Source organism: Salmo trutta, chromosome 12 (assembly GCF_901001165.1).
Source record: "Salmo trutta chromosome 12, fSalTru1.1, whole genome shotgun sequence".
Taxonomy (NCBI): domain Eukaryota; kingdom Metazoa; phylum Chordata; class Actinopteri; order Salmoniformes; family Salmonidae; genus Salmo; species Salmo trutta.
In genome coordinates, this window is record NC_042968.1 from 77,040,236 (window position 1) to 77,066,602 (window position 26,367).

At 42.4% G+C, this 26,367-nt stretch overlaps 1 protein-coding gene across 1 annotated transcript in view; it reads right to left on the reverse strand.

Annotated features, from left to right (window-relative positions):
- LOC115204217 (fibroblast growth factor 11-like) overlaps window positions 1-26,367 on the reverse strand; it is a 75,906-nt gene that overhangs the window by 19,392 nt on the left and 30,147 nt on the right. Inside the window, exons 2-3 of the mRNA XM_029769610.1 lie at window positions 25,057-25,167; window positions 14,136-14,239 (exon numbers count right to left, since the gene is read on the reverse strand). Coding sequence (XP_029625470.1) covers window positions 14,136-14,239; window positions 25,057-25,167 — 215 coding nt within the window. The remainder of the gene's footprint in view (window positions 1-14,135; window positions 14,240-25,056; window positions 25,168-26,367) is intronic.

Consider the following 26,367-nt stretch of genomic DNA (forward strand, 5'->3'; position numbering starts at 1 on the left):
CCTAAGAACCGGACATTCGTTTTTCCAATGTCCTGAGCCTAGACAGTAGTGACACTCTTGACCAAAGTCAGTTTTACCATGGGAGTCAGGCTCAACCCTAGTTGAATAAAACTCTGCCCGTGAACCAGAGTATCTCGGTGAGCGAGGTCCAAATCTCTCCGAACGTCTCCACTCACTCCGAATACGGGGCTCTACAAAAACAGTTTTGTGAGTCAAAACATATTCGTCTGCCAAAACCGCAGCTTCAGCGACAGTTTTAACTTTCCGTTCGTTAATGTACGTGGCTATACGATCAGGGACTGTGTCCTTAAATTGCTCTAACATAATCAGCTCACACAGCCCTTGGAAAGTCATAACTGCAGAGGCGGAACACCAGCGATTAAACTGTGAAGATAATTGTCGCACAAACTCAACATGAGTTTGTTTATCATCCCTTTTTAAAGTTCTAAATCGTTGGCGGTAAGCCTCAGGAACCAATTCGTAAATCTGTAACACCGCCGTTTTAACCTTATCATAACTGACACTGTCGGCTACACTAAGAGCTGAATATGCTTCCTGCGCTTTACCAGTCAGCACACACTGCAACATCAAAGCGCGATCAGAATCAGGCCAACTCCTAGCGTTAGCAACACGCTCAAACAATGAAAAGAATGTCTCAGGGTCCCTTTCATTAAACTGAGGCAACAACCGTAAATTCCCAACAATGTCAAATGTGTCCGGGGCACGACCAAAAGAGGAACGATTCCTAAGTAAATCTGCGTCACCTTCCCAGAGCAAACTCTCTCCTGATAGCTTTCCTTCCCTAACCAACTCTAGTCGCTCTTGTTGCAGCTTGATTTTAGCACGCTCCATATCCTGTTTAAATTCCAATTCCTTTTCATATTTTAACCGATCAGCACGCTCCATATCCTGTTTAAATTCCAATTCCTTTTCATATTTTAACCGATCAGCACGCTCCATATCCTGTTTAAATTCCAATTCCTTCTCATATTTTACACGATCATGCTCTAGCTGCTCACGATCGTGCTCTATCTGTAACAGAAGCAGCTCTTTCTGCTGTTCAAAAAGAAGACTACTAGGACTAACCGATGGAGCGGTAATTGTGACATATCGGGGAGACGGCGAGTCCTCAGCAGAGGCTGCCCCAGTGGTAACGTCAAGAATACCACTCTCCATCAGATTGGCCTTCAATATTAACCTAATAGAATTTTTTTGACGTTTATCGCTAATTTCAACCTTGTAGTGTTCAGCAACCTTCAACAGCTGTTCTTTAGTACATAAGTCTAACAGTTCCTCTGATGGAAAGCGAATGAACTCGTCTACATTAGACGCCATAGTGAGAGAGAGAGAGAAAAAAAAATTCTCACTCAACCCCTCTGAGCACACCAGACCACAACAAGAGAAATAACAATCACACTGGCACCACAGAAAGAGATGAGATATGGAGCTTCCCCAAAACCTACAATAACTCAACCCTAATCTTCATGCAGATTTGCAGTGGGTAATTATGCACTGTAGCCCGCTGGAAAGGAAGTAACCCCCCAGCACGCTGGTAGATTCCACCAAGCCACGGATGTGCCCCCGAGACAACTCCTCAGTCCAGACACCACACAAAAATAACAAACATTAACAATTCCCAACATATTCCAAAATGAAATACATCGCTAAGCCTATCAGGGGAAAAAGGCTATAGCTCCTGGTGGTAAGGTTCACTACCCTATCCAAATCTCCCACTGAGGTACACAGCTGATTGCACTCACGTCCTCAGACCAATGTCCCAACAGCAAGTAGAACAAGCGTTTCCAGGGTGGGAAGGGCCTGGAAACTAACCAATGTACTCTCTCCAACACAGCACACAAACCAAACAAACAAAAGCAACCAGTACTGAGCACCAAACTCAAACTAACAAAATATACAAACAAAGTACCTACGGAATTTAACATACCTCCACGTTTTCTCCCAAACACAATCCGTTCAAAATCCCGGATGAGCCCCCACTTGTTACGAACCGGCTCAGAGTTCACAACAAAAGGGAGACAACGTGGAGACAAGGAGTATCAAAATATATATTTATTAAATAAAGTAACTAAGTAATTAACAATGGTGTGTGTAATCAGTAATCAGTAGTGTAAGTGAGTGTTTTGCATACCTGAATGTAATAATGCATTGTGTTGAAAGGTGCCAAAGCAAATAACCAAAAAGCCACAAAACTACACAACCAAAATCAACAAAGTGTCTGCGTGGAGAGAGTCTCCCAATGACTGTGGAAGAGGTGTCTTTATCCTGGGACACACCCGAGCCCAGGTGTTTCCCATCTAGCTGACGACCCTTCCAACTCCGCCCACTGGCATCCTAATAAGGAACAAGAGCAAAGAGAGAAAATACAGCAGACAGAGTGGGAGGGTCGTCACACAATCAAGTTCATATTTATATCAAAAACCAGCTTTTTACATTAGCATGTGACTAGCATGTGACTAGCATTCCCACCGAACACTTCCGGTGAATTTACTAAATTACTCACGATAAACGTTCACAAAAAACATAACAATTATTTTAAGAATTATAGATACAGAACTCCTTTATGCACTCGCTATGTCCGATTTTAAAATAGCTTTTCGGTGAAAGCACATTTTGCAATATTCTGAGTAGATAGCCCGGCCATCACAGGCTAGCTATATCATCACACTTTTTGAGTTCCTTTGTCGATGACAGAAAATGATTTCACCACCCCATTCCTTTTTCCATGCAACTTCATCTTAGGATGTAGAGTGAGTTTCCTGTAAACAGTATACAGTTGAAGTCGGAAGTTTACATACACCTTAGCCAAAAACATTGAGGTCAGGGCTTTGTGATGGCCACTCCAATACCTTGACTTTGTTGTCCTTAAGCCATATTGCCACAACTTTGGAAGTATGCTTGGGGTCATTGTCCATTTGGAAGACCCATTTGCGACCAAGCTTTAACTTCCTGACTGATGTCTTGAGATGTTGCTTCAATATATCCACATAATTTTCCTACCTCATGATGCCATCTATTTTGTGAAGTGCACCAGTCCCTCCTGCAGCAAAGCACCCCCACAACATGATGCTGCCACCCCCATGCTTCACGGTTGGGATGATGTTCTTCGGCTTGAAATCCTCCCCATTTGTCCCCCAAATATAATGATGTTCATTATGGCCAAACAGTTCTATTTTTGTTTCATCAGACTAGAGGGCATTTCTCCAAAAAGTATGATCTTTGTCCACATGTGCAGTTGCAAACCGTAGTCTGGCTTTTTTTATGACGGTTTTTGGAGCAGTGGCTTCTTCCTTGCTGAGCGGCCTTTCAGGTTATGTCGATATAGGACTTGTTTATACTGTGGATATAGATTATTTTGTACCTGTTTCCTCCGGCATCTTCACAAGGTCCTTTGCTGTTGTTCTGGGATTGATTTGCACTTTTTGCACCAACGTATGTTAATCTCTAGGAGACAGAACGCGTCTTCTTCCTGAGCGGTATGATGGCTGCGTGGTCCCATGGTGTTTATACTTGCGTACTATTGTTTGTACAGATGAACGTGGTACCTTCAGGGGTTTGGAAATTGCTCCCAAGGATGAACCAGACTTGTGGAGGTCTACAATTTTTTTCTGAGGTCTTGGCTGATTTCTTTTGATTTTCCTATGATGTCAAGCAAAGAGGCCCTGAGTTTGAAATACATCCACAGGTACACCTCCAATTGACTCAAATGATGTCAATTAGGCTATCAGAATCTTCTAAAGCCATGACATCATTTTCTGGAATTTTCCAAGCTGTTTAAAGGCACAGTCAACTTAGTGTATGTAAACTTCTGGTCCACTGGAATTGTGATACAGTGAATTATAAGTTAAATAATCTGTCTGTAAACAATTGTGGAAAAATGACTTGTGTCATGCACAAAGTAGATGTCCTAACCAACTTGCCAAAACTATAGTTTGGTAACAAGAAATTTGTGGAGTGGCTGAAAAAAGAGTTTTAATGACTCCAACCTAAGTGTATGTAAACTTCTGACTTCAACTGTATGTTATATTCCTTTTCCTTTAGCCAGGTAAAGACTGATCTTTTTTTATAATCTGCTAAACTGTTACAATTATAACTGGCTATACTTATTTCACGCCTTACCATAACTAGATACTATTCTCAGTCTAAATTGACCATAATTAGTGCTTGTAAAGCTACTGCCATCAGAGGTATTAATGATGGTCAAAACTAGAGCTTTCAAACGTCTAATATTTAGGATTGAAGAAATAGTTTCTAGCAAAATATATTTTATTCCCTTGCCTGTTTACCTGTGAGCCAATGCCACAGATGTTTGAAAATTGAGACAAGATATTATGTGTGTAGTAAATCTGAGTAAGTTAATGTGTATGATATTGGATGTGATTTAGTAAGAGTGTGTACATTGTCTGTATAAGAGTAAGACTGTAATGTGTGATGTCCAAATAAATAATAACCCCGCCAATTTGCATGGTTGAGTGTCTATGTGTGTAACATGTAGTGCGTATAGCCTTAATATTCATGATGATAATTGTAATCCATATCATATCACCATTATAGTTGATTCATAATTACCTTTAACATAATTGAAAAACACATCCTAGCATTTCCATAGCAATTGGCGTTTCACATGATCATGAAAGAGACATTGCATTACTATAGAGACGGCTTCACTACAGTACAAATGTGTCCCATACAATATGTTATTATTCCCCAATGTCCCTATTCTGATATCTTCCCCTTGCTTGTTATAAACATATATAAACATGTAGACAAATACATAGAAAAGACAAACAAACAAGAAACATAAAATCATAGAACAGTTCTCGACAATAGAGAGAGGTGAGAGAGGGAGAGAAGAGAAGAGAAAAGAGAGAAACAGAGAGTGAGAGAAGAGCACGAGATCAAGTGTGTATGTGTATGTATTAGTCTGTATATGTAAGTGAAAATGTAACTGAGTACGTGTGTTCATATCCACTTCATAGTGTTCAGATATTTTTACAGTTCCAATCTTTTTTTCGTAACCTGAAGTCCCTGTAGAATTTAGTAAAGCCATGGTGTTATGGAGCTGTCTCGGAATTAGCTGTCCATCTATAAAGAGTTTGTCCACAATGAGAAAGGCACGCTTACCCCTCTCCCTCTGTTGCCTCTGTACAGGATACAGTCTCTTGCGATGTTCATTTATCTCCTGTGGAAATTGGTCATTGAGCCCGAATTTGGTCCCTTTAAGCTCCTTTCGCCTGCTTTTGATCAGCTCCTTTTGTTGGTATTGTTCAAATTTTGCGATGATCGGTTGGGGACCCTTGGTCTTGTCGCTCCGAGCTCCAAGTCTGTGTACACGGTGGAAAGCCACCTTGTTTACATTCTCTAGAGGAAGTTTCGGGGCGGATTGCATGAATTCTCTGATTGCTCCCTCTGGATTATTGGATGCGTCCACAGGAATCCCAGAAATATTAGATTTTCACACATGCTACGACTTTGTATGTCTAGCAGCGACTCCTTCATCACCCTGTTTTCCCTGAGTAGACAATCCATGTTGGAATCGTGGATTTTAACCTTGGCTGTGAGTGCCTTGTTCTCTCCTTGGAGCGTGAGAATTTCACTCTGGCTAAATTCCAAACTCCCCCTCAGCCCTGCTACCTGCTGACACAACTTTTCCAGTGTTGCATGGATTCCAGCCAGAGCACTAGCCTCTACTTCAACGGTAAGTAAGTCATCCGTGTCTGTAGATTAATCTGTTTTTATTTTTTTTGTAGGGTTAAAGTTATTTTGTGAGGTAGTCGGATCTTTCCATGATGGAGTATGTTGTTCCTCCATAGCGTAAAGCTGTTGGTACTCGTCGATTTCCCTCCTTAGTATCCAGTTTTGCTCTTTACTGCAACCAGTTGTTTTTCAAAAGTTTTTAACAATGCGTCTATCCAACGACAACAACCGGTGTCTGTAGTACAGCCACCTAGCACTGTTGTTTGGTTAGCGGTGTTTCCTAGCTATTAAAAGCTAAACGAGTTGCGGAATCCACGCGAAAACAAGTTTGGTATTCTTATTTAATTTAATCAATAGCGGTTTTGTTTTAATCAAAAATTACAAAAAGGGTGTTTTCCAGCATAGTGTTCAGCTGCGCACTCTGATAACGTGTGATTTAAGAACACTTACTCTTTCCATGACATAGACAGACCAGGTGAAAGCTATGATCCCTTATTGATGTCATTTGTTAAATCCACTTCAATCAGTGTAGATGAAGGGGAGGAGACAGGTTAAAGAATGATTTTTAAGCCTTGAGACAATTGAAGCATGGATTGTGTATGTGTGCCATTCAGAGGGTCAATCGTCAAAACAAAATATTTAAATGCCTTTGAACGGGGTATGGTAGTAGGTGCTAGGAGCACCAGTTTGTGTCAAGAACGGCAACGCTGCAGGGTTTTTCAGTCAACAGTTTCCTGTGTGTATGAAGAATGGTCCACAACCCAAAGGACATCCAGCCAACTTGACACAACTGTGGGAAGCATTGGAGTCAACATGGGCCAGCATCCCTGTGGAATGCTTTCGACACCTTGTAGAGTCCATGCCCTGATGAATTGAGGCTGTTCTAAGGGCAAAAGGGGGTGCAACTCAATATTAGGAAGGTGTTCTTAATGTTTTGTACACTCAGTGTAAATTACCCCACATGAAAAAAAACTACATTTTACTATATAATACTACAGTACTTACTATAGAATTCTATAGTAAACTGTAGTATACTGTAGAATTGTCACGTCCTGACCATTTTCACGGCTGGATAAAAAACGTACCCGATTTAATCTGATTATTAGTCCTGCCCAAAAACTAGAATATGCATATAATTATTAGCTTTGGAGAGAAAACACTACACAGTTTCTGAAACTGTTTGAATGGTGTCTGTGAGTATAACAGAACTCCTATGGCAGGCAAAAACCTGAGATGCTTCTGTTCAGGAAGTACCCTGTCATGCCTTTTATTTTCTTTGTTTGACATCTCTCCCAAAAACTAAGGATCTCTGCTGTTACGTGACACTTCCCACGTCTCCAATGAAGTCTCAGAGCCCGGGAAAAACAGGAATGACGTAATTCAAAGCCCTGGCTGAGACAAAGGAGAGCAAAAGCTAAGTGGTCACTCAGTGGACTAAGCCTTACGCTCGCGACCCGCCCCGCCCCCGGCTTTCGGTTTTTCCCTCAGTATACTGACAGGCAGATTCCCGGTCGGAATATTATCGCTTTTCTACGAGATAAATTGCATAAAAATTGGTTTTAAACAGCGGTTGACATGCTTCGAAGTACGGTAATGGAATATTTAGAAATGTTTTGTCACATTCTGCGTCATGCTCATGGCCGAGATTTAGCGTTGGGATAGTGTCTAGAACGCACGAACAAAACGTCTTGATGGAACATAACGATGGATTATTTGGGACCAAACCTACATTTGTTATTGAAGTAGAAGTCCTGGGACTGCATTCTGACGAAGAACAAGCAAGGTAAGAACATTTTTCTTATAGGAAATGTGATTTTGGTGAAGGCTAAACTGGTTGGGTGTCTAAATAGCTAGCCCGTGATGGCTGGGCTATGTACTTAGATTATTGCAAAATGTGCTTCATCCGAAAAGCTATTTTAAAATCGGACATATCGAGTGCATAGAGGAGTTCTGTATCTATAATTCTTAAAATAATTGTTATGCTTTTTGTGAACGTTTATCGTGAGTAATTTAGTAAAATCACCGGAAGTGTTCGGTGGGAATGCTAGTTCTGAACGTCACATGCTAATGTAAAAAGCTGGTTTTTGATATAAATATGAACTTGATTGAACAGAACATGCATGTATTGTATAACATAATGTCCTAGGTGTGTCATCTGATGAAGATCATAAAAGGTTAGTGCTGCATTTAGCTATGGTTTGGGTTTATGTGACATGATATGCTAGCTTGAAAAATGGGTGTCTGATTATTTCTGGCTGGGTACTCTGCTGACATAATCTAATGTTTTGCTTTCGCTGTAAAGCCTTTTTGAAATCGGACAGTGTGGTTAGATAAAGGAGAGTCTTGTCTTTAAATAGCTGTAAAATAGTCATATGTTTGAAAAATGGAAGTTTTCGGATTTTAGAGGAGTTTGTATTTCGCGCCCCGCCCATCATTGGATATTGGAGCAGACGTTCCGCTAGCGGAACGTGTAGATGTAAGAGGTTTTAAGTAGGTGTTTTTCCCACCTGGGTTTGTGGGAGATTGCTTTTGAGTTAGTGTATGTTGCACCTCTTCGTCATGGTTTGTTGTTTTTGTTCTTTAGTTTATTTGTGTATCTTGCATAGTTTCACAGTTCAATAAAATATGTGGAACGATACACACGCTGCGCTTTGGTCCGCTCCTTCATCCTACAACAACCGTGACAGAATCTCCTACCACCAAAGGACCAAGCAGCGTGGTCAGGACCAGCTCCTTGCACTCGCCCTGAGGTGCGTGTTACCAGTCTGGCACTACCTCTGCCAGCCCCACGCATCAGGCCTCCAGTGCGCCTTCCCAGTCCAGAGCTTCCGGCGACGTCCCCCAGTCCGGATCCTCCAGCAACGTTCCCTAGTCCGGTGAGACCTGTTCCGGCTCCACGTAAGAAGCCTCCAGTGATGATCCATGGTCCGAAGCCTCCAGTGATGATCCATGGCACGAAGCCTCCAGTGATGATCCATGTCCCGGAGCCTGTAGTGATGATCCATGTCCCGGAGCCTGAAGTGATGATCCATGGCACAAAGCCTCCAGTGATAATCCGTGGCCCGGAGCCTCCAGTGATAATCCGTGGCAAGAAGCCTGTAGGGAATATCCATGGCCCGGAGCCTGTAGGGATGCTCCATGGCACGAAGCCTCCAGTGATAATCCATGGCCCAGAGCCTCCAGTGATGATCCATGGCACAAAGCCTCCAGTGGTGATCCATGGCGCGGAGCCTGCAGTGATGATCCATGGCATGGAGCCTGCAGAGATGGTCCCCAGTCCGGAACCTCCTGAGACGGCCCGCATTCCGGAACCTCCTGAGACGGCCCGCAGTCTGGAACCTCCTGAGACGGCCCGCAGTCCGGAACCTCCTGAGACGGCCCGCAGTCCGGAACCTCCTGAGACGGCCCGCAGTCCGGAACTTCCTGAGACGGCCCGCAGTCCGAAAACTCGAGCGGCGGTCCGCAGTCCAGAGTCTGCAGCGGCGGTCCGCAGTCCAGAGTCTCCAGCGGCGGTCCGCAGTCCAGAGTCTCCAGCGGCGGTCCGCAGTCCAGAGTCTCCAGCGGCGGTCCGCAGTCCTGAGTCTCCAGCGGCGGTCCGCAGTCCAGAGTCTCCAGCGGCGGTCCGCAGTCCAGAGTCTCCAGCGGCGGTCCGCAGTCCAGAACCTCCGGTGATGATCCACGGTCCGGATTCTTCGGCAACGATCCAGGGTCCGGTGACACAAAAGCGGAGGGATCAGCGGGCGGAGCGGGGGTTACGCCCCAAACCGGAGCTGCCTCCCATGCTGGAGGATCCGGGGGATGAGAAGGTTCTTCATACTGCACCAGAGCCGCCATAGGCATTAGTCACCCACCCTAATCTCCCTCTTTTTGTTGTTGTTGTTTTAGGTGCGTTCGGAGTCCGCACCTTTGGGGGGGGGGGGGGGGGGGGTACTGTTACGCCCTGACCATAGAAAGCTGTTATTTTCTATGGTAGAGTAGGTCAGGGCGTGACAGGTTTTTTTTCTAGTTTAGATTTTCTATGTTGTTATGTTCGAGTTTTGTATTTTTATGTTGGGCTTTGTTTGGGATGATCTCCAATTAGAGGCAGTTGGTCATCGTTGTCTCTAATTGGAGATCATACTTAAGTAGGTGTTTTTCCCACCTGGGTTTGTGGGAGATTGTTTTTGAGTTAGTGTATGTTGCACCTCTTCGTCACGGTTTGTTGTTTTTGTTCTTTAGTTTATTTGTGTATCTTGCATAGTTTCACAGTTCAATAAAATATGTGGAACGATACACACGCTGCGCTACGGTCCGCTCCTTCATCCTACGACAACCGTGACAAGAATACTATACTACACACTGTAGTATCCCTCGATCATGTGTAGTACTTACTGTAGAATGTTGTAGTATACTGTAGAATACCATAGTTAATACTACAGTATTATCTGAAAAAAAAACACTGTAGTAAAGACTACGGTAATATCCGCAAAAAAACTACAGTCCGCAAAAACACAACCCTTCTTTTTTACTTTAGTAACTACTACAGTATTTAATTTGCATATACCCTGCCAATTCCCCTCCCCAATATCCCAATTGGTCCCACCCAAATGTGAGAAACTTACATGTCAAGTATAGACCATATATTGTGTTCCCTACAGGTTATAGAAAAGAGCAGAAGGTCTGAACTATCCGTTTAGACCTCAGTCCTACCTGTCTACCTACCTACTTACCTACCTACCTACCTACCTACCTACCTACCTACCTACCTACCTCCTCTTCTATGTCAAAGATAATTAAACAAAAACATTACAGTAAATACTACAGTCCGAAAAAAAACATTACATTAATTACTATAGCATATACTACAGTTTTCTTTTACTGAAGTATTTATACTATAGTTAACTGTAAATACTTCAGTATACTACAGTACACTACAGTAAATACTACAGTATTTAGTCTGCAAAAACAGTACAGTGAATACTACAGTAAAGTCCGCAAAACACTACAGTGAATACTATAGTATTTGTACCATAGTGTACTATAGTATCATAGGCATTATAATTCAAGGTGTGCACAAGCAATTTACTGTATACTATGCACACATCAACACACCCATTAAAAAGGCAATCATCGCGGTTAATTTCAGAGGCCTGATTGGCATGCATGGAAACTGCATCTGTAAAATCTAGAATCTCTCAATTGTGTCACCTCCCACCTATCATCTCTTTCTGTCTGTCTGTCTGTCTGTCTGTCTGTCTGTCTGTCTGTCTGTCTGTCTGTCTGTCTGTCTGTCTGTCTGTCTGTCTGTCTGTCTGTCTGTCTGTCTGTCTGTCTGTCTGTCTGTCTGTCTGTCTGTCTGTCTGTCTGTCTGTCTGTCTGTCACGCACGCACGCACGCACGCACGCACGCACGCACGCACGCACACACCATTGCCCCATTTACACACACATCTCCCCCCTCTCATGGCCCAGGAGGGTTTTCCAGAGCACACAGACAATAAAATGGGTCAGGACAGAGCTGAGTACTATTTTTTACAAAAAAAGAAGCCATTTTCCTGGAGTCTCCTACAGGTATAGGGAAGCTGAGGCTGAGGCTCATAGCTGAGACAACAGAGCAGTGTCATGGAGTTCCTTGTCATTAGCTCCTTACTGTTCTCCTGGGCTCTATGTGCACTTCACTAGTCTGACAAGGCTGGCTGATTACGCTTTTACTGCAATGAACAGCTGACTTGAATTGAAGAGGACAACAAATCAAAGTCAGAGAGAGAGGGTGGGTGGAGGGAGAGAAAGAGAGGGAGAGGGAAAGAGAGAGGATGGGGAGAGGGAGAGAGAGAGGATTAGGGAGAGAGAGGGAGAGGTAAAGGGAGAGGGACAAGGAGAACGGGAGGGACAGCAGGAGAGAGAAGGTGAGAGAAAGAGAGCTAGAGAGAGAGAGAGGAAGAGCCCTGCAGAGGTTTTCCCCAATAGCAGTGTCCTCTGTGTCTCTTGCTGTCACTCACCTCAGCCTCTGTGACAGTGATGAGCTTGTTTGTCACCGGTCAGAACATTTGTCTGCACTGTCATGCACTCTCCTGAGGTGCCATCCCCCCTCTATTTCCAGCTGTTACAACACAGACAGACAGACAGACAGACAGACAGACAGACAGACAGACAGACAGACAGACAGACAGACAGACAGACAGACATGTGCAGGCACCTGTACACACACACACACACACACACACACACACACACACACACACACACACACACACACACACACACACACAATCACTCAACAGAATACATGGCATATTCATCCTCACTCACACACACCAGCTTACCAGTGTGTGACTGTAACACACCCCACACATACAAGGTTACACATTATCAGCATAACATCACACACTCATGAAAACGTTGCATGAAAACACTACTCATATAAAAGACACCCAGTCAACTCAAGGTTAAATAGACATCTGTGTGTCTGTGTGTGGATTTTAAGGGAAGACACTGACTGGATGTTTGCAGGGAAGTACAGCAATAAGATCTCATAGTTTCCCTTCGAAATCTTCTCTGTTCACACAGAGACAAGAGACAAAAGCCTTACATTTTTACATTTACATTTTAGTCATTTAGCAGACGCTCTTATCCAGAGTGACTTACAGTAGTGAATGCAGACATTTCATACATTTTTTTTCTTTTTTTTTTCTCTTTTTTTTCATACTGCCAGCTCTGGGATATTCTCTCTCTCACTCTCTCTCTCTCTCTCTCTCTCTCTCTCTCTCTCTCACACTCACACTCTCACTCTCACTCTCACACTGTGGTGTAGCTGTTACACCCTTACACATCCAATGCTCCAACAACTAACAAATTATTGTTTTCCGTGTGTCACAACTGTCGTATTGAGTGGACCAAAACGCAGCGGGTAAAGTGCTCATCAACCACCCACAAACACCAATGAAAACAAACACAACTAAACATGTCCTCCAATTAGAGACAACAACAACCAGCTGCCTCTAATTGGAGGTCATTGACAAAACTCACATACAAATAGAAAAGCTAGATTTAAACATAGAAATAAGAAAACTAGAACCTAAACCCACAATACCCAAACACACAAAACAAACACCCCCCAACTATAATGACAAATAACCCCTTTTACTGGTCAGGACGTGACACTGTGACACCACACTTTCATGTTTCTGGCCTATATGCACTGTATGCTGACAGACTTTATGTATGAAGTATGGCAGGGGAAAAAAAATACTTATGTACATGCTCACACAAACAAACACGTAGCGAGAAAGTGAATGTTCCACCTACTCTGTGTGCTAATACTATTACTCTATGTCCATTAAAAGGAAAGATACCTAGTCAGTTGAACAACTGAAATGTGTCTTCCGCATTTAACCAAACCCCTCTGAATCAGAATGGTGCAGGGGGCTGCCATAATCAACATCCACGTCTTCAGTGCCCGGGGAACAGTGGGTTAACTGCCTTGCTCAGGGGCAGAATGACAGATTTTTACCTTGTCAGCTCGGGGATTCGATCCAGCAACCTTTCAGTTACTGGCCCAACACTCTAACCACAAGGCTACCTGCCGCCCCTTAAAGTAGCACCAAACACAGTGTAGGTACTGTAACTGGCTACTTTCTTGTTATTATTCAGATGTTTTTATGTTGTCTAGACACTCAAAGCACAGGATCCTTCCATCCTTAAATACACACAGAGCTTACAGTATAACCTATTACCCAGGTACTCAGCTTGGTAAAGAGACAACACTGAACATTACATCTCCAGCGTGTACACAGACCCTGTACTATACACCACAGGAGGTTGGGAAGGACGGGCTCCTGGTAATGTTTGGAGCGGAATCAGTGGAATGGTATCAAGTACATTAAACACATGGTTTCCATGTGGTTGATGCCATTCCATTTGCTCCGTTCCAACCATTATTATGAGCCGTCCTCCCCTCAGCAGCCTCCACTGATATACACACTGTCCTCAACCCCATAAAATTGCACATCGCCGATTCAACACAAATGTGCGCCTGCAGGCTACAGGGACATGAAGCACAAAAAACAACAGTATATCTAAGTGTCTTAACTGCACCATGGAATCCAAGCCCATGGCACAGGATATGCAACTCCAGATTGAAGTCAATTTCAGCCCCATAGACAGCAACATATTTCTCCTGGAACAGAGTTCTGCACCACGGACAGCAACAACACAGACAATAATTGAGGAGATTTAGCAACAGCGGTCGACTCCTGATATGGCTGTTCCAGCCGTTACATTGTCATTATAACTGTCATTTAGAGAGTCAACTCAAAGCCTCACGGAGTGTCTCTATTACTGGCGCTGGCCCATTGCCACACAGTCATTTCCTGAACATAACTATAGGAGATGTATTGTCCAGTATTGCTTTTGGTTTATGTATTGTTGAGCATGTGGACTCACAGAGGTATAAAGGTACCCGTCGCTGTTCATGCCCAGGTAGAGCCCTGTCTTCGCCCCCTGGATCGCTACGATCCTCAGACCCACAGGAATCAAGTTGAACTGTGCTGCAGAGGGACAGAAAGAGGGAGGGAGGAGATATAAACGTTAGAACTTGATACAGAGATTAAACCAATCCAGAGAGAATCAAACAGACCTTCTATAGGAAGTATTATGTGTCACCTCTGGATAACCCGCTCTTGCTGCGGGTGATTCCCTGATCCACCTCTACACAGATGACACCATTCTGTATACATCTGGCCCTTCTTTGGACACTGTGTTAGCAAACCTCCAAACGAGCTTCAATGCCATACAACACTCATTCCGTGGCCTCCAACTGCTCTTAAACGCTAGTAAAAGGAAATGCATGCTCTTCAACCGATCGCTGCCCGCACCCGCCCGCCTGACTAGCATCACTACTCTGGACGGTTCTGACTTAGAATATGTGGATAACTACAAATACCTAGGTGTCTGGCTAGACTGCAAAATCTCCTTCCAGACTCATATTAAACATCTCCAATCCAAAATTAAATCTAGAATCGGCTTCCTATTTCGCAACAAATCCTCCTTCACTCACGCCGCCAAACATACCTTCGTAAAACTGACTATCCTACCGATCCTCGACTTCAGCGATGTCATTTACAAAATAGCCTCTAACACTCTACTCAGTAAACTGGATGCAGTCTATCACAGTGCCATCCGTTTTGTCACCAAAGCCCCATATACCACCCACCACTGAGACCTGTATGCTCTCGTCGGCTGGCCCTCGCTACATATTTGTCGCCAGACCCACTGGCTCCAGGTCATCTATAAGTCTTTGCTAGGTAAAGCTCCGCTTTATCTCAGCTCACTGGTTACGATAACAACACCCACCCGTAGCACGCGCTCTAGCAGGTATATCTCACTGGTCATACCCAAAGCCAACACCTCCTTCGGCCGCTTTTCCTTCCAGTTATCTGCTGCCAATGACTGGAATGAATTGCAAAAATCGCTGAAGTTGGAGACTTATATCTCCCTCACTAACTTTAAACATCAGCTATCTGAGCAGCTAACCGATCACTGCAGCTGTATACAGCCCATCTGTAAATAGCCCATCCAATCTACCTACCTCATTCCCATATTGTTTTAATTTACTTTTTTGCACACCCGTATCTCTACTTGCCCATCATCATCTGCACATCTATCACTCCAGTGTTAATTTGCTAAATTGTAATTACTTCACTACTATGGTCTATTTATTGCCTTACCTCCTCACGCCATTTGCACACACAGTTTTTATTTTTTATTGTGTTATTGACTGTACATTTGTTTATTCCATGTGTAACTCTGTGTTGTTGTTTGTGTCGCACTACTGTCCTTTATCTTGGCCAGGTCGCAGTTGTAAATGAGAACTTGTTTTCAACTTGCCTACCTGGTTAAATAAAGGTGAAATAAAAATATAAAAATATAAATAACCCTCCCAGGCACAAAGGTCGCAACCTCGCTGAACCTTAACCAGAGTGACATGAGCTATGTGGCTGATGTGGAGTGTTATAGGAGTGAGGTGCTGTCATCATGTCACCTCAGCTTTACCATACTCCAACTTTACTCAGGGTGCAACACCTCACTAAAGACAGCTAAGAGGAAAGACAAGGGAAACACAAAGGAAGAGAATGAAAGCGTGTGGGAGAGATGGCGAGAGAAAACAAGAGAGAATCTCTCCAAGATGAAAGAGAGCGTGAACAACAGAGAGGATTGAATGACAGATGGCAGAAATAGACGGCAGGAAGGGGCAGAGACGGGAGGAAGGAAGGGAGGAAGGAAGAGAAAGGACAAGCCTATCTTCTATCTAGCCTGTCTCTTCTCACTCTCTCTGAGGTGTGCTGGGTTTCAGGAGTGTTACTGAGCTCTTCTACAAAGAGACCAATGCAACCATCAGAACAGGAGAACAGAGAGGAGAGATTAGAAGACAGATAGGGTGGAAAAGAGAAGGTAGAGATGAGAGAGAAAGGGGAACAATTATTGCTTCCATATACTTTGAAATGTGCCCCCTAAATATCATGATCAAATTCACACCTATTCTGAAACCTATACCTATTGCATTAAGGAGCACAATGCCTTTGTCAACATGTGATGATTGTCTGTTTATTTGCAGATCTTGCTGTGTGTGAGGGGGCAACTGGCTTCCCAATCTCTAAATATACTTGAACAGAATTTTGTCAAATAAATACTTAATATTGAAAGTCATTAAATAATTCAAATCCATATTAGAAATCAATAAACAATACAATCAAGTAATGAAAACTTGCAAAGTGAGCGGTCCTTGAGGATGTCTCAAGTGGTTATTTATTTACCTATTGCATAACCACTATATTCTTGCAGAATGGTGTCATAGTATATCAACAAAGTAGCCATATCTATATGTCTCTGTTGTTGGGATCTCTACCTCGCCATGCTACTGTCCACTCTCTTTCATACTCATCACTCTGTAGTGTCGTAGTCGCCACGGGCCAAAACCCTATAACAGCCTCCAACCCAATCAAAGACTAGTCTATCTCCTCCACACGCTCCACTCCACTCGGCTCACACAGACAGACAGCTGGGCTGGAGGAGAGCTGAGGACAGGCCCAGTCATCTCGAACACAGACACACATCCCTCTCTGAGCCCCTCCCTTCCCCCTCTTTCTGATCCATTCTCTCCTTCTCTATTTCTTTATTGCTCTATTGCTCCATTTCACTCTCTTTCTTTCTCTACTTCCCTCTGTCTTCTCTGCACATGACCTCACTGTTTGTAGGATTTCATGGTTGAGTGATTTTTTTGCACCTTGTCATGTTAAGCTTGTCACTAACTGTTTCAGTGATTCAAATTGAGAGAGTGTAACACTGAATGTTTCAGTGATTCAAATCGAGAGAGTGTAACACTGATTGTTTCAGGGTTTCAAATTGAGAGAGAGTAACACTTAATGTCTGTGTTTCAAATTGAAAGTCTAGTATTGAATGTTTCAGTGTTTCAAATTGAGAGAGTGTAACACTGAATGATTCAGTGTATCAAATTGTGTGCTAACCCACTGGGCAAAAACTGATTGATGTTTCCACGTCATTTCAACAACAAAAAATCTATGTGATAACGTTGAATTTTGCATAGTCATCAACGGAAGACAATTTTGTGTTTTTTTCAATCAAACTTTTAACCTAAATCCAATGACATGGTGAATGTTCTTTGTTGATTTCACGTTGAATTGATGTGAGTTGACAACTCCATCAAAATTACATCAAATGACGTCTGTGTTCAGTGGGAAGTGTCTTTTTTGTGTTCTTTTACCATACCCCATGTACCGTCAAATAAAATAAAATACAATTTTATTGGTCGCATACACATATTTAACAGATGTTATTGCGAATGTAGTAATATGCAGTAATATCTAACAATACACAACAATGAACACGACTCTAAAAGTAAAAGAGAATGGAATTAAGAAATATAGAAATATTAGGTCGATATTAGGACGAGCAATGTCAGAGTCTTGAGTATAATATATATATATATATATATATATATATATATATATATATATATATTCTGGTCAAAGTTTTAGAACACCTACTCATTCAAAGGTTTTTCTTTATTTTAAATTTGTACTATTTTCTACAGAATAATAGTGAAGAAATCAAAACTATGAAATAACACATATGGGATCATGTAGTAACCAAAAATGTGTTAAACAAATCTAAATATATTTTAGATTTTAGATTCTTCAAAGTAGCCACCCTTTGCCTTGACAGCTTTGCACACTCTTGACATTCTCTCAATCCAGATTCATGAGGTAGTCACCTGGAATGCTTTTCAATTAACAGGTGTGCCTTGTTAAAAGTTCATTTGTGGAATTTCTTTCCTTCTTAAAACGTTTGAGCCAATCAGTTGTGTTTTGAAAAGGGATGGGTGGTATACAGAAGATAGCCCTATTTGGTAAAAGACCAAGTCCATATTATGGCAAGAACAGCTAAAATAAGTAAAGAGAAATGACAGTCCATCAATACTTTAACTTCTCTAGGGTAGGGGGCAGTATTTTGACATCCGGATGAAAAGCGTGCCCAAAGTAAACTGCCTGTTACTCAGGCCCAGAAGCAAGGATATGCATATAATTGGTGGATTTGGATAGAAAACAAAGTTTCTAAAACTGTTAAAATAATGTCTGTGAGTATAACAGAACTGATATGGTAGGCGAAACCCCGAGGACAAACCATCCCCCCCAAAAATTCAGCTTACCACTATTTTCAATGGCTAGTATTTTAATAATAAGGCCAAGTCCTCCCAGATTGCAGTTCCTAGGCCTTCCACTAGATGTCAACAGTCTTTAGAAAGAGTTTCAGGCTGGTTTTGGGAAAAATGACCCAGATATTGTAGTTTTTCTACGTGGCTCCCATTTTGGCTGTAGTGTTTCCAAGCGCGTGGAGGAAAGCGCGTTCTTTCTTATTTATCTCCGGTAATGAACATACTATTCTCCGTCTTACATTTTATCATTTATTTGCTATTAGGATGCCTAATGTTTGATTATAAACATTGTTTGACTTGTTTGGAAAAGTGTATTAGTAATGTTTGGGATTCATTTTGTATGCATTTTGATGGAGGGAAACTGAGTGGATTATTGACTGAAGCGCGCAAGCTAAACTGAGTTTTTATGAATATAAAGAAGGACATTATCGAACAAAAGGACCATTTGTGATGTAACTGGGACCTTTTGGAGTGCCAACAGAAGAAGATCATCAAATGTAAGGCATTTTTTATATCGCTATTTCTGACTTTTGTGTCGCACCTGCATGGTTGAAATATGATTTTCATGCTTTTGTATGCTGGGCGCTGTCCTCAGATAATCGCATTGTTTGCTTTCGCCGTAAAGCCTTTTTGATCTGACACGGCGGCTGGATTAACAAAAAGTTAAGCTTTATTTTGATGTATAACACATATATTTTCAAGAATGTTAAATATTTGAATTTAGTATTTTTGAGTTTTGTGCTCTGCAATTTCACCGGATGTTGGCCAGGTGGGACGATACCATCCCACGTACCCTAGAGAGGTTTTAAGATATGGTCAGTCAATCCAGAAACTGTCAAGAACTTTTAAAGTTTATTCAACTGCAGTCGCAAAAACCATCCAACGCTATGATACTGGCTCTCATGAGGACTGCCGTGGAAGAGGAAGACCCAGAGTTACCTCTGCTGCAGAGGATAAGTTCATTAGAGTTACCAGCCTCAGAAATTGCAGCCCAAATAAATGCTTCACAGAGTTCAAGTAACAGACACATCTCAACATCAACTGTTAAGAGGAGACTGCATGAATCAGGCCTTCATGGTCAAATTGCTGCAAAGAAACGACTACTAAAGGACACAAAAATCAAGAAGAAACTTGCTTGTGCCAAGAAACATGAGCAATGGACATTAGACTTAGTGGGACTTTTGTAATTGTTTTTAATAACCTGCCCAGGGACTGCGTTTGAAAATTAACCGGCTGGCTAAAACCGGCACTTTTACTGAAACGTTGATTAATGTGCACTGTCCCTGTAAAAATAAAATAAACTCAAACTCAAACTATTATTTGTTTTTAGTTTTTTTAATATTTATATATATATATATATATATATATATATATATATATATATATATATATATATATATATAGTTGAAGTCGGAAGTTTACATACACCTTAGCCAAAGATATTTAAACTCAGTTTTTCACAATTCCTGACATTTAATCCTAGTAAAAATTCCCTGTCTTAGGTCAGTTAGGATCACCACTTTATTTTAAGAATGTGAAATGTCAGAATAATAGTAGAGAGAATTATTTATTTCAGCTTTTATTTCTTTCATCACATTCCCTGTGAGTCAGAAGTTTACATACACTCAATTAGTATTTGGTAGCATTGCCTTTAAATTGTTTAACTTGGGTCAAACATTTCAAGTAGCCTTCCACAAGCTTCCCACAATAATTTGGGTGAATTTTGGCCCATTCCTCCTGACAGAGCTAGTGTAACTGGTTTGTAGGCCTCCTTGCTCGCACATGCTTTTTCAGTTCTGCCCACAAATGTTCTATAGGATTGAGGTCAAGGCTTTGTGATGGCCACTCCAATATCTTGACTTTGTTGTCCTTAAGTCATTTTGCGACAACTTTCGAAGTATGCTTGGGGTCATTGTCCATTTGGAAGACCCATTTGCGACCAAGCTTTAACTTCCTGACTGATGTCTTGAGATGTTGCTTCAATATATCCATATAATTTTCCATCCATCTATTTTGTGAAGTGCACCAGTCCCTCCTGCAGCAAACACCCCCACAACATGATGCTGCCACCCCTGTGCTTCACGGTTTGGATGGTGTTCTTCGGCTTGCAAGCCTCCTCCTTTTTCCTCCAAACATAACGATGGTCATTATGGCCAAACTGTTCTATTTTTGTTTCAACAGACCAGAGGACATTTCTCCAAAAAGTACGATCTTTGTCCCCATGTGCAACTGCAAACCGTAGACTGGCTTTTTTATGGCGGTTTTGGAGCAGTGGCTTCTTCCTTGCTGAGCGGCCTTTCAGGTTATGTCGATATAGGACTCGTTTTACTGTGGATATCGATACTTTTGTGCCTGTTTCCTCCAGCATCTTCACAAGGTCCTTTGCTGTTCTTCTGGGATTGATTTGCACTTTTCATCTCTAGGAGACAGAAAGCGTCTCCTTCCTGAGCGGTATGACGGCTGTGTGGTCCCATGGTGTTTATACTTGCGTACTATTGTTTGTACAGATGAACGTGGTACCTTCAGGCATTTGGAAATTGCTCCCAAGGATCTACAGTTTTTCGTCTGAGGTCTTGGCTGATTTCTTTTGATTTTCCTATGTTGTCAAGCAAAGAGGCACTGAGTTTGAAGGTAGGCCTTGAAATACATCCACAGGTACACCTCCAATTGGCTACTAAATGACATGACATAATTTTCTGGAATTTTCCTGTCTGTTTAATGGCACAGTCAACTTAGTGTATGTAAACTTCTGACCCACTTGAATTGTGATACAGTGAACTATATGTGAAATAATCTGTCTGTAAACAATTTTTGGAAAAATTACTTGTGTCATGCACAAAGTAGATGTCCTAACCGACTTGCCAAAACTATAGTTTGTTAACAAGAAATTTGTGGAGTGGTTGAAAGACGAGTTTTAATGACTCCAACCTAAGTGTATGTAAAGACATGTATTCGTACATGATGGGATGTATAGACATTATGGACAGTATGTGTATAGAATATATAGTATATCTGAAGAATACATGGATAGAATAGTATATCTACTGCATGAATTGATGTCAATGGTGAATGGAGTGATGGGTGATACATTGAGTTGTGTGTTGTCTTTGGGTAAGGTGTAGATATGTCTGTAGGCACAGCAGTATACCAGTATCTAGTATCGCTGTAAGAGAATAGGTACACCAGTACATCAGCCACAGACACCAATAGCCTTGATCAGCAGTTGTTGAATGAGCAATCAACTGGTGCCAGTGACCAAACACAGAGAAATATACAATACGTGGGTGCTGGTCAGAATGTGCCAAAAAACACATAGACACTACACATCACACCACTACATATCACACACACACACACACACACACACACACACACACACACACACACACACACACACACACACACACACACACACACACACACACACACACACACACACACACACACACACTCAATTGAATATAAAAATATGACCTGATCATTCTCTTTTATTTATGACCTTTTTTTGTTGGCCATGAACTTTCTCAAACAGGTATTACTGTGCATCACTCAGGGCAAATTATACATACCCCCATATAAGCCTAAATGTAAGAAAACAACTGTGCCAAATGATTTTCTATTTTATGAAATGTCACGCAGAGCTCTGTCAGAACTCATAGAAACTCTGCAAAAATGTCAAGAGACAAAAATGTAATATACTTCTGGTATGAAACATTTTGTGATATCATATATTCTGAAATGGTTAAAAAAGGATGTGACTAAAGACTACACCCCGAAATCCCGGAAAGTTTACAAGCCGAACAAGCCTTATTGGAATTTTTGTATTTGTATTTTTATGGATCCCCATTAGCTGCTGCCAAGGCAGCTACTCTTCCTGGGGTTTATTATTGATCCCCATTAGCTGCTGCCAAGGCAGCTACTCTTCCTGGGGTTTATTATGGATCCCCATTAGCTGCTGCCAAGGCAGCTACTCCCCTCCTAGGGTTTATTATGGATCCCCATTAGCTGCTGCCAAGGCAGCTACTCTTCCTGGGGTTTATTATGGATCCCCATTAGCTGCTGCCAAGGCAGCTACTCTTCCTGGGGTTTATTATGGATCCCCATTAGCTGCTGCCAAGGCAGCTACTCCCCTCCTAGTTTTTATTATGGATCCCCATTAGCTGCTGCCAAGGCAGCTACTCCCTTCCTGGGGTTTATTATGGATCCCCATTAGCTCCTGCCAAGGCAGGTACTCTTCCTGGGGTTTATTATGGATCCCCATTAGTTCCTGCCAAGGCAGCTACTCTTCCTGGGGTCCAGCAATATTAAGGCAATTTATACAATTTTAAAAGCATTACAATACATTTACAGACTGTGTGCCCTCAGGCCCCTACCCCACCACTACCACATATATACAGTACAAAATCCATGTTTACGTGTGTGTATAGTGCCCATTCTATCGTGTTGTGTGTGTGTATGCATGTGTCTGTGCCTGTGTTTGTGTTGCTTCACAGTCGCCGCTGTTCCATAAGGTATTTTTTTGTCTGTTTTTGTAAATCAAATTTTACTGCTTGCATGAGTTACTTGATGTGGAATAGAGTTCCATGTAGTCATGGCTCTATTTAGTACTGTGCCCCTTTCATAGTCTGCTCTGGACTTGGGGACTGTGAAGAGACCTCTTGTGGCATGTCTTGTGGGGTATGCATGGTTGTCCGAGTTGTGCGCCAGTTGTTCAAACAGACAGCTCAGTGCATTCAACATGTCAATACCTCTCATAAATACAAGCAGTGATGAAGTCAATCTCTCCTCCACTTTAAGCCAGGAGAGATTGACATGCATATTTAATATTAGCTCTCTGTATGCATCCAAGGGCCAGCCGTGTTGCACTGTTCTGAACCAATTGCAATTTTTCTACCATCATTTCCGGACTATTAAGCGCACCTGAATATAATCCCCACCCACTGAATTAACAATTTTTTAAAATTTGGAACATAAATAAGCCGCACATGTCTATAAGCCGCAGGTACCTACCGGTACATTGAAACAAATGAACTTTACACAGGCTTTAACGAAACACGGCTTGTAACAAAAATAAATAGGCTTTAACGAAACACGGCTTGTAACAAAAATAAATAGGCTTTAACGAAGCACGGCTTGTAACAAAAAATAAAAAATTAGCAGTAAGCTTTAGTTGTCTTTTTGCACTGAGTCAATTCCTCACGCTGCTGTTTCCAACGTCTTATCATCGACTCATTAAGACCAAGCTCCCGTGCACCAGCTCTATTTCCTTTTCCAACAGCCAGATCAATCGCCTTCAACTTGAAAGCTGCATCATATGCATTTCTCCGTGTCTTTGCCATGATGAGGGTGAAATTGAAATGTTTTTTTGTCCATTGTGCATTTCTGTTTGCTGAATTTTTTATAAAGCCTGGAATAAAAGAAAAAGGGTGACCTATAATTACATTTAATTAAATCCAGACATATAGCAAAGTGCACGTATGTATATAAATTGAGTGAAGGCCAATATGTCTCACGCTTTAATCTTCTCTTTGTACGAGAGCGGGTTTAAAAGGATGGGCCCCTTTATTCAATTTTCGCCTAAAATGACATGCCCAAATCTAACTGCATGTAGCTCAGGCCCTGAAGCAAGGATATGCATATTCTTGGTACCATTTGAAAGGAAACACTTTGAAGTTTATGGAAATGTAGGAGAATGTAACACATTAGATCTGGTAAAAGATAATAGAGAGGAAAAAAACCAACTGTTTTTTTTGTATTTCTTTGTACCATCCTGTTTGAAATGCAAGAGAAAGGCCATAATGTATTAATCCAGCCCAGGTGCAATTTAGATTTTGGCCACTAGATGGCAGCAGCGCATGGGCAAAGTTTTAGACTGATCCAATGAACCATTGCATTTCTGTTCAAAATGTTGTATCAAGCCCCCCCAAATGTGCCTAAATTGTTTATTAACTTTCCATGTTCAATACTGTGCATTCTCATCAAACAATAGCATGGTATTCTTTTACTGTAGTAGCTACTGTAAACGGGACAGCGCAGTTAGATTAACAAGAATTTAAGCGTTCTGCCAACATCAGACATGTCTATGTCCTGAGAAATTTTACTTACAACCTCAGGCTAATGCGATTAGCATATGTTAGCTCAACCATCCTGCAGGGGACCCACCAATCCTGAAGAAGTTTTAATCTTTAAGGGATCGGTTGCCAATTGGCATTTTGAAATGAAAATAAAAAGTAATTTATTCATTAATTTATTCACTCTCATTATTTAGTTCACTACACACCAACCATCCAACACACACACACACCACACACCAACCATCCAACACACACACACACCACACACCAACCATCCAACACACACACACACACCACACACCAACCATCCAACACACCACACACCAACCATCCAACACACCACACACCAACCATCCTACACACCACACACCAACCATCCTACACACACACACACCACACACCAACCATCCTCCACACACCAACCATCCTACACCCACACACCAACCATGCTACACACACACACTACACACCAACCATGCTACACACACACACACACACACACACACACTATACACTAACAATGCCACACACACACACCAACCATGCTACACACACTTACAGAAGGAGCTGCTTTCGTCCCTTGTGCCGTCCATGGTGCCATCCGGATGCATCTGCAGGTAGTATCCGTGCTGACTGTATAGCCTGGTCACGATGCCTTTCAACTGGGGCTCTGCAGTGAAAACAGTTAACACACAGCTTTATTAGACCGGGCCCGTGGACAGAGACATACAGGGCCCGTGGACAGGGACAGACGGGGCCCGTGGACAGGGACAGACGGGGCCCGTGGACAGGGACAGACGGGGCCCGTGGACAGGGACAGACGGGGCCCGTAGACAGGGACAGACGGGGCCCGTAGACAGGGACAGACGGGGCCCATATACAGGGACAGACGGGGCCCGTGGACAGGGACAGACGGGAACCGTGGACAGAGACAGACGGGGCCCGTGGACAGAGACAGACGGGGCCCGTGGACAGAGACAGACGGGGCCTGTGGACAGAGACAGACGGGGCCCGTGGACAGAGACAGACGGGGCCCGTGGACAGGGGCCGATAGAATAGTAGTGTAATAGATATTTAGGGGCGAGAGGAACTTGAAATTGCATAGAAAGGGTTAATCGCAGTGTGTCAGGAAGGAAGGCAGAACAATTATTTTGATAGTCTGAGTTTACAACACACACAACCAAATATGGCTTTTAAAAGGGTATATAAATGATTAAGTTGCCAATGCAATAGAGCACACACACAGATTATAAAGGGAAAGACAGGTAAATCACGGACACACCTCTCTTCCGGACAAGGTAAACACCTTCTTCGCCCTCTTCAAGGAAAACAACACCGATGTGTGCCCCCGCCGCTCACGAGGACTGTGTGCTCCTGATCTCCGCGGCCGACGTGAGTAAGACAAGCGTGTTATGCGTGTTAACCCTCACAAGACTGCTGGCCCAGACGTGTGTCTTTCCCTTTATAATCTGTGTGTGTGCTTTATTGCATTGACAACTAAGTCATTTATATACCCTTTTAAAGGCCATATTTGGTTGTGTGTGTTGTAAACTCAGACTATCAAAATAATTGTTCTGCTTCCTTACTGACAATCCTCAGAGCATGTGCAAACCAGCTGAATGGAGTGTTTACAGACATATTCAATCTTTTTCTATCCCAGTATGTTGTCTCCGCTTGCTTCAAGATGTCCACCATTGTTCCTGTACCCAACAAAGTGATGGTAACTCAACTAAATGACTATCGCTCTGTAGCACTCACTTCTGTCATCATGAAGTGCTTTGAGAGGCTAGTTAAGGATCATACCACCTCCAGCTTACCCGACACCCTAGACCCACTACAATTCACATACCGCCCCAACAGATCCACGGAC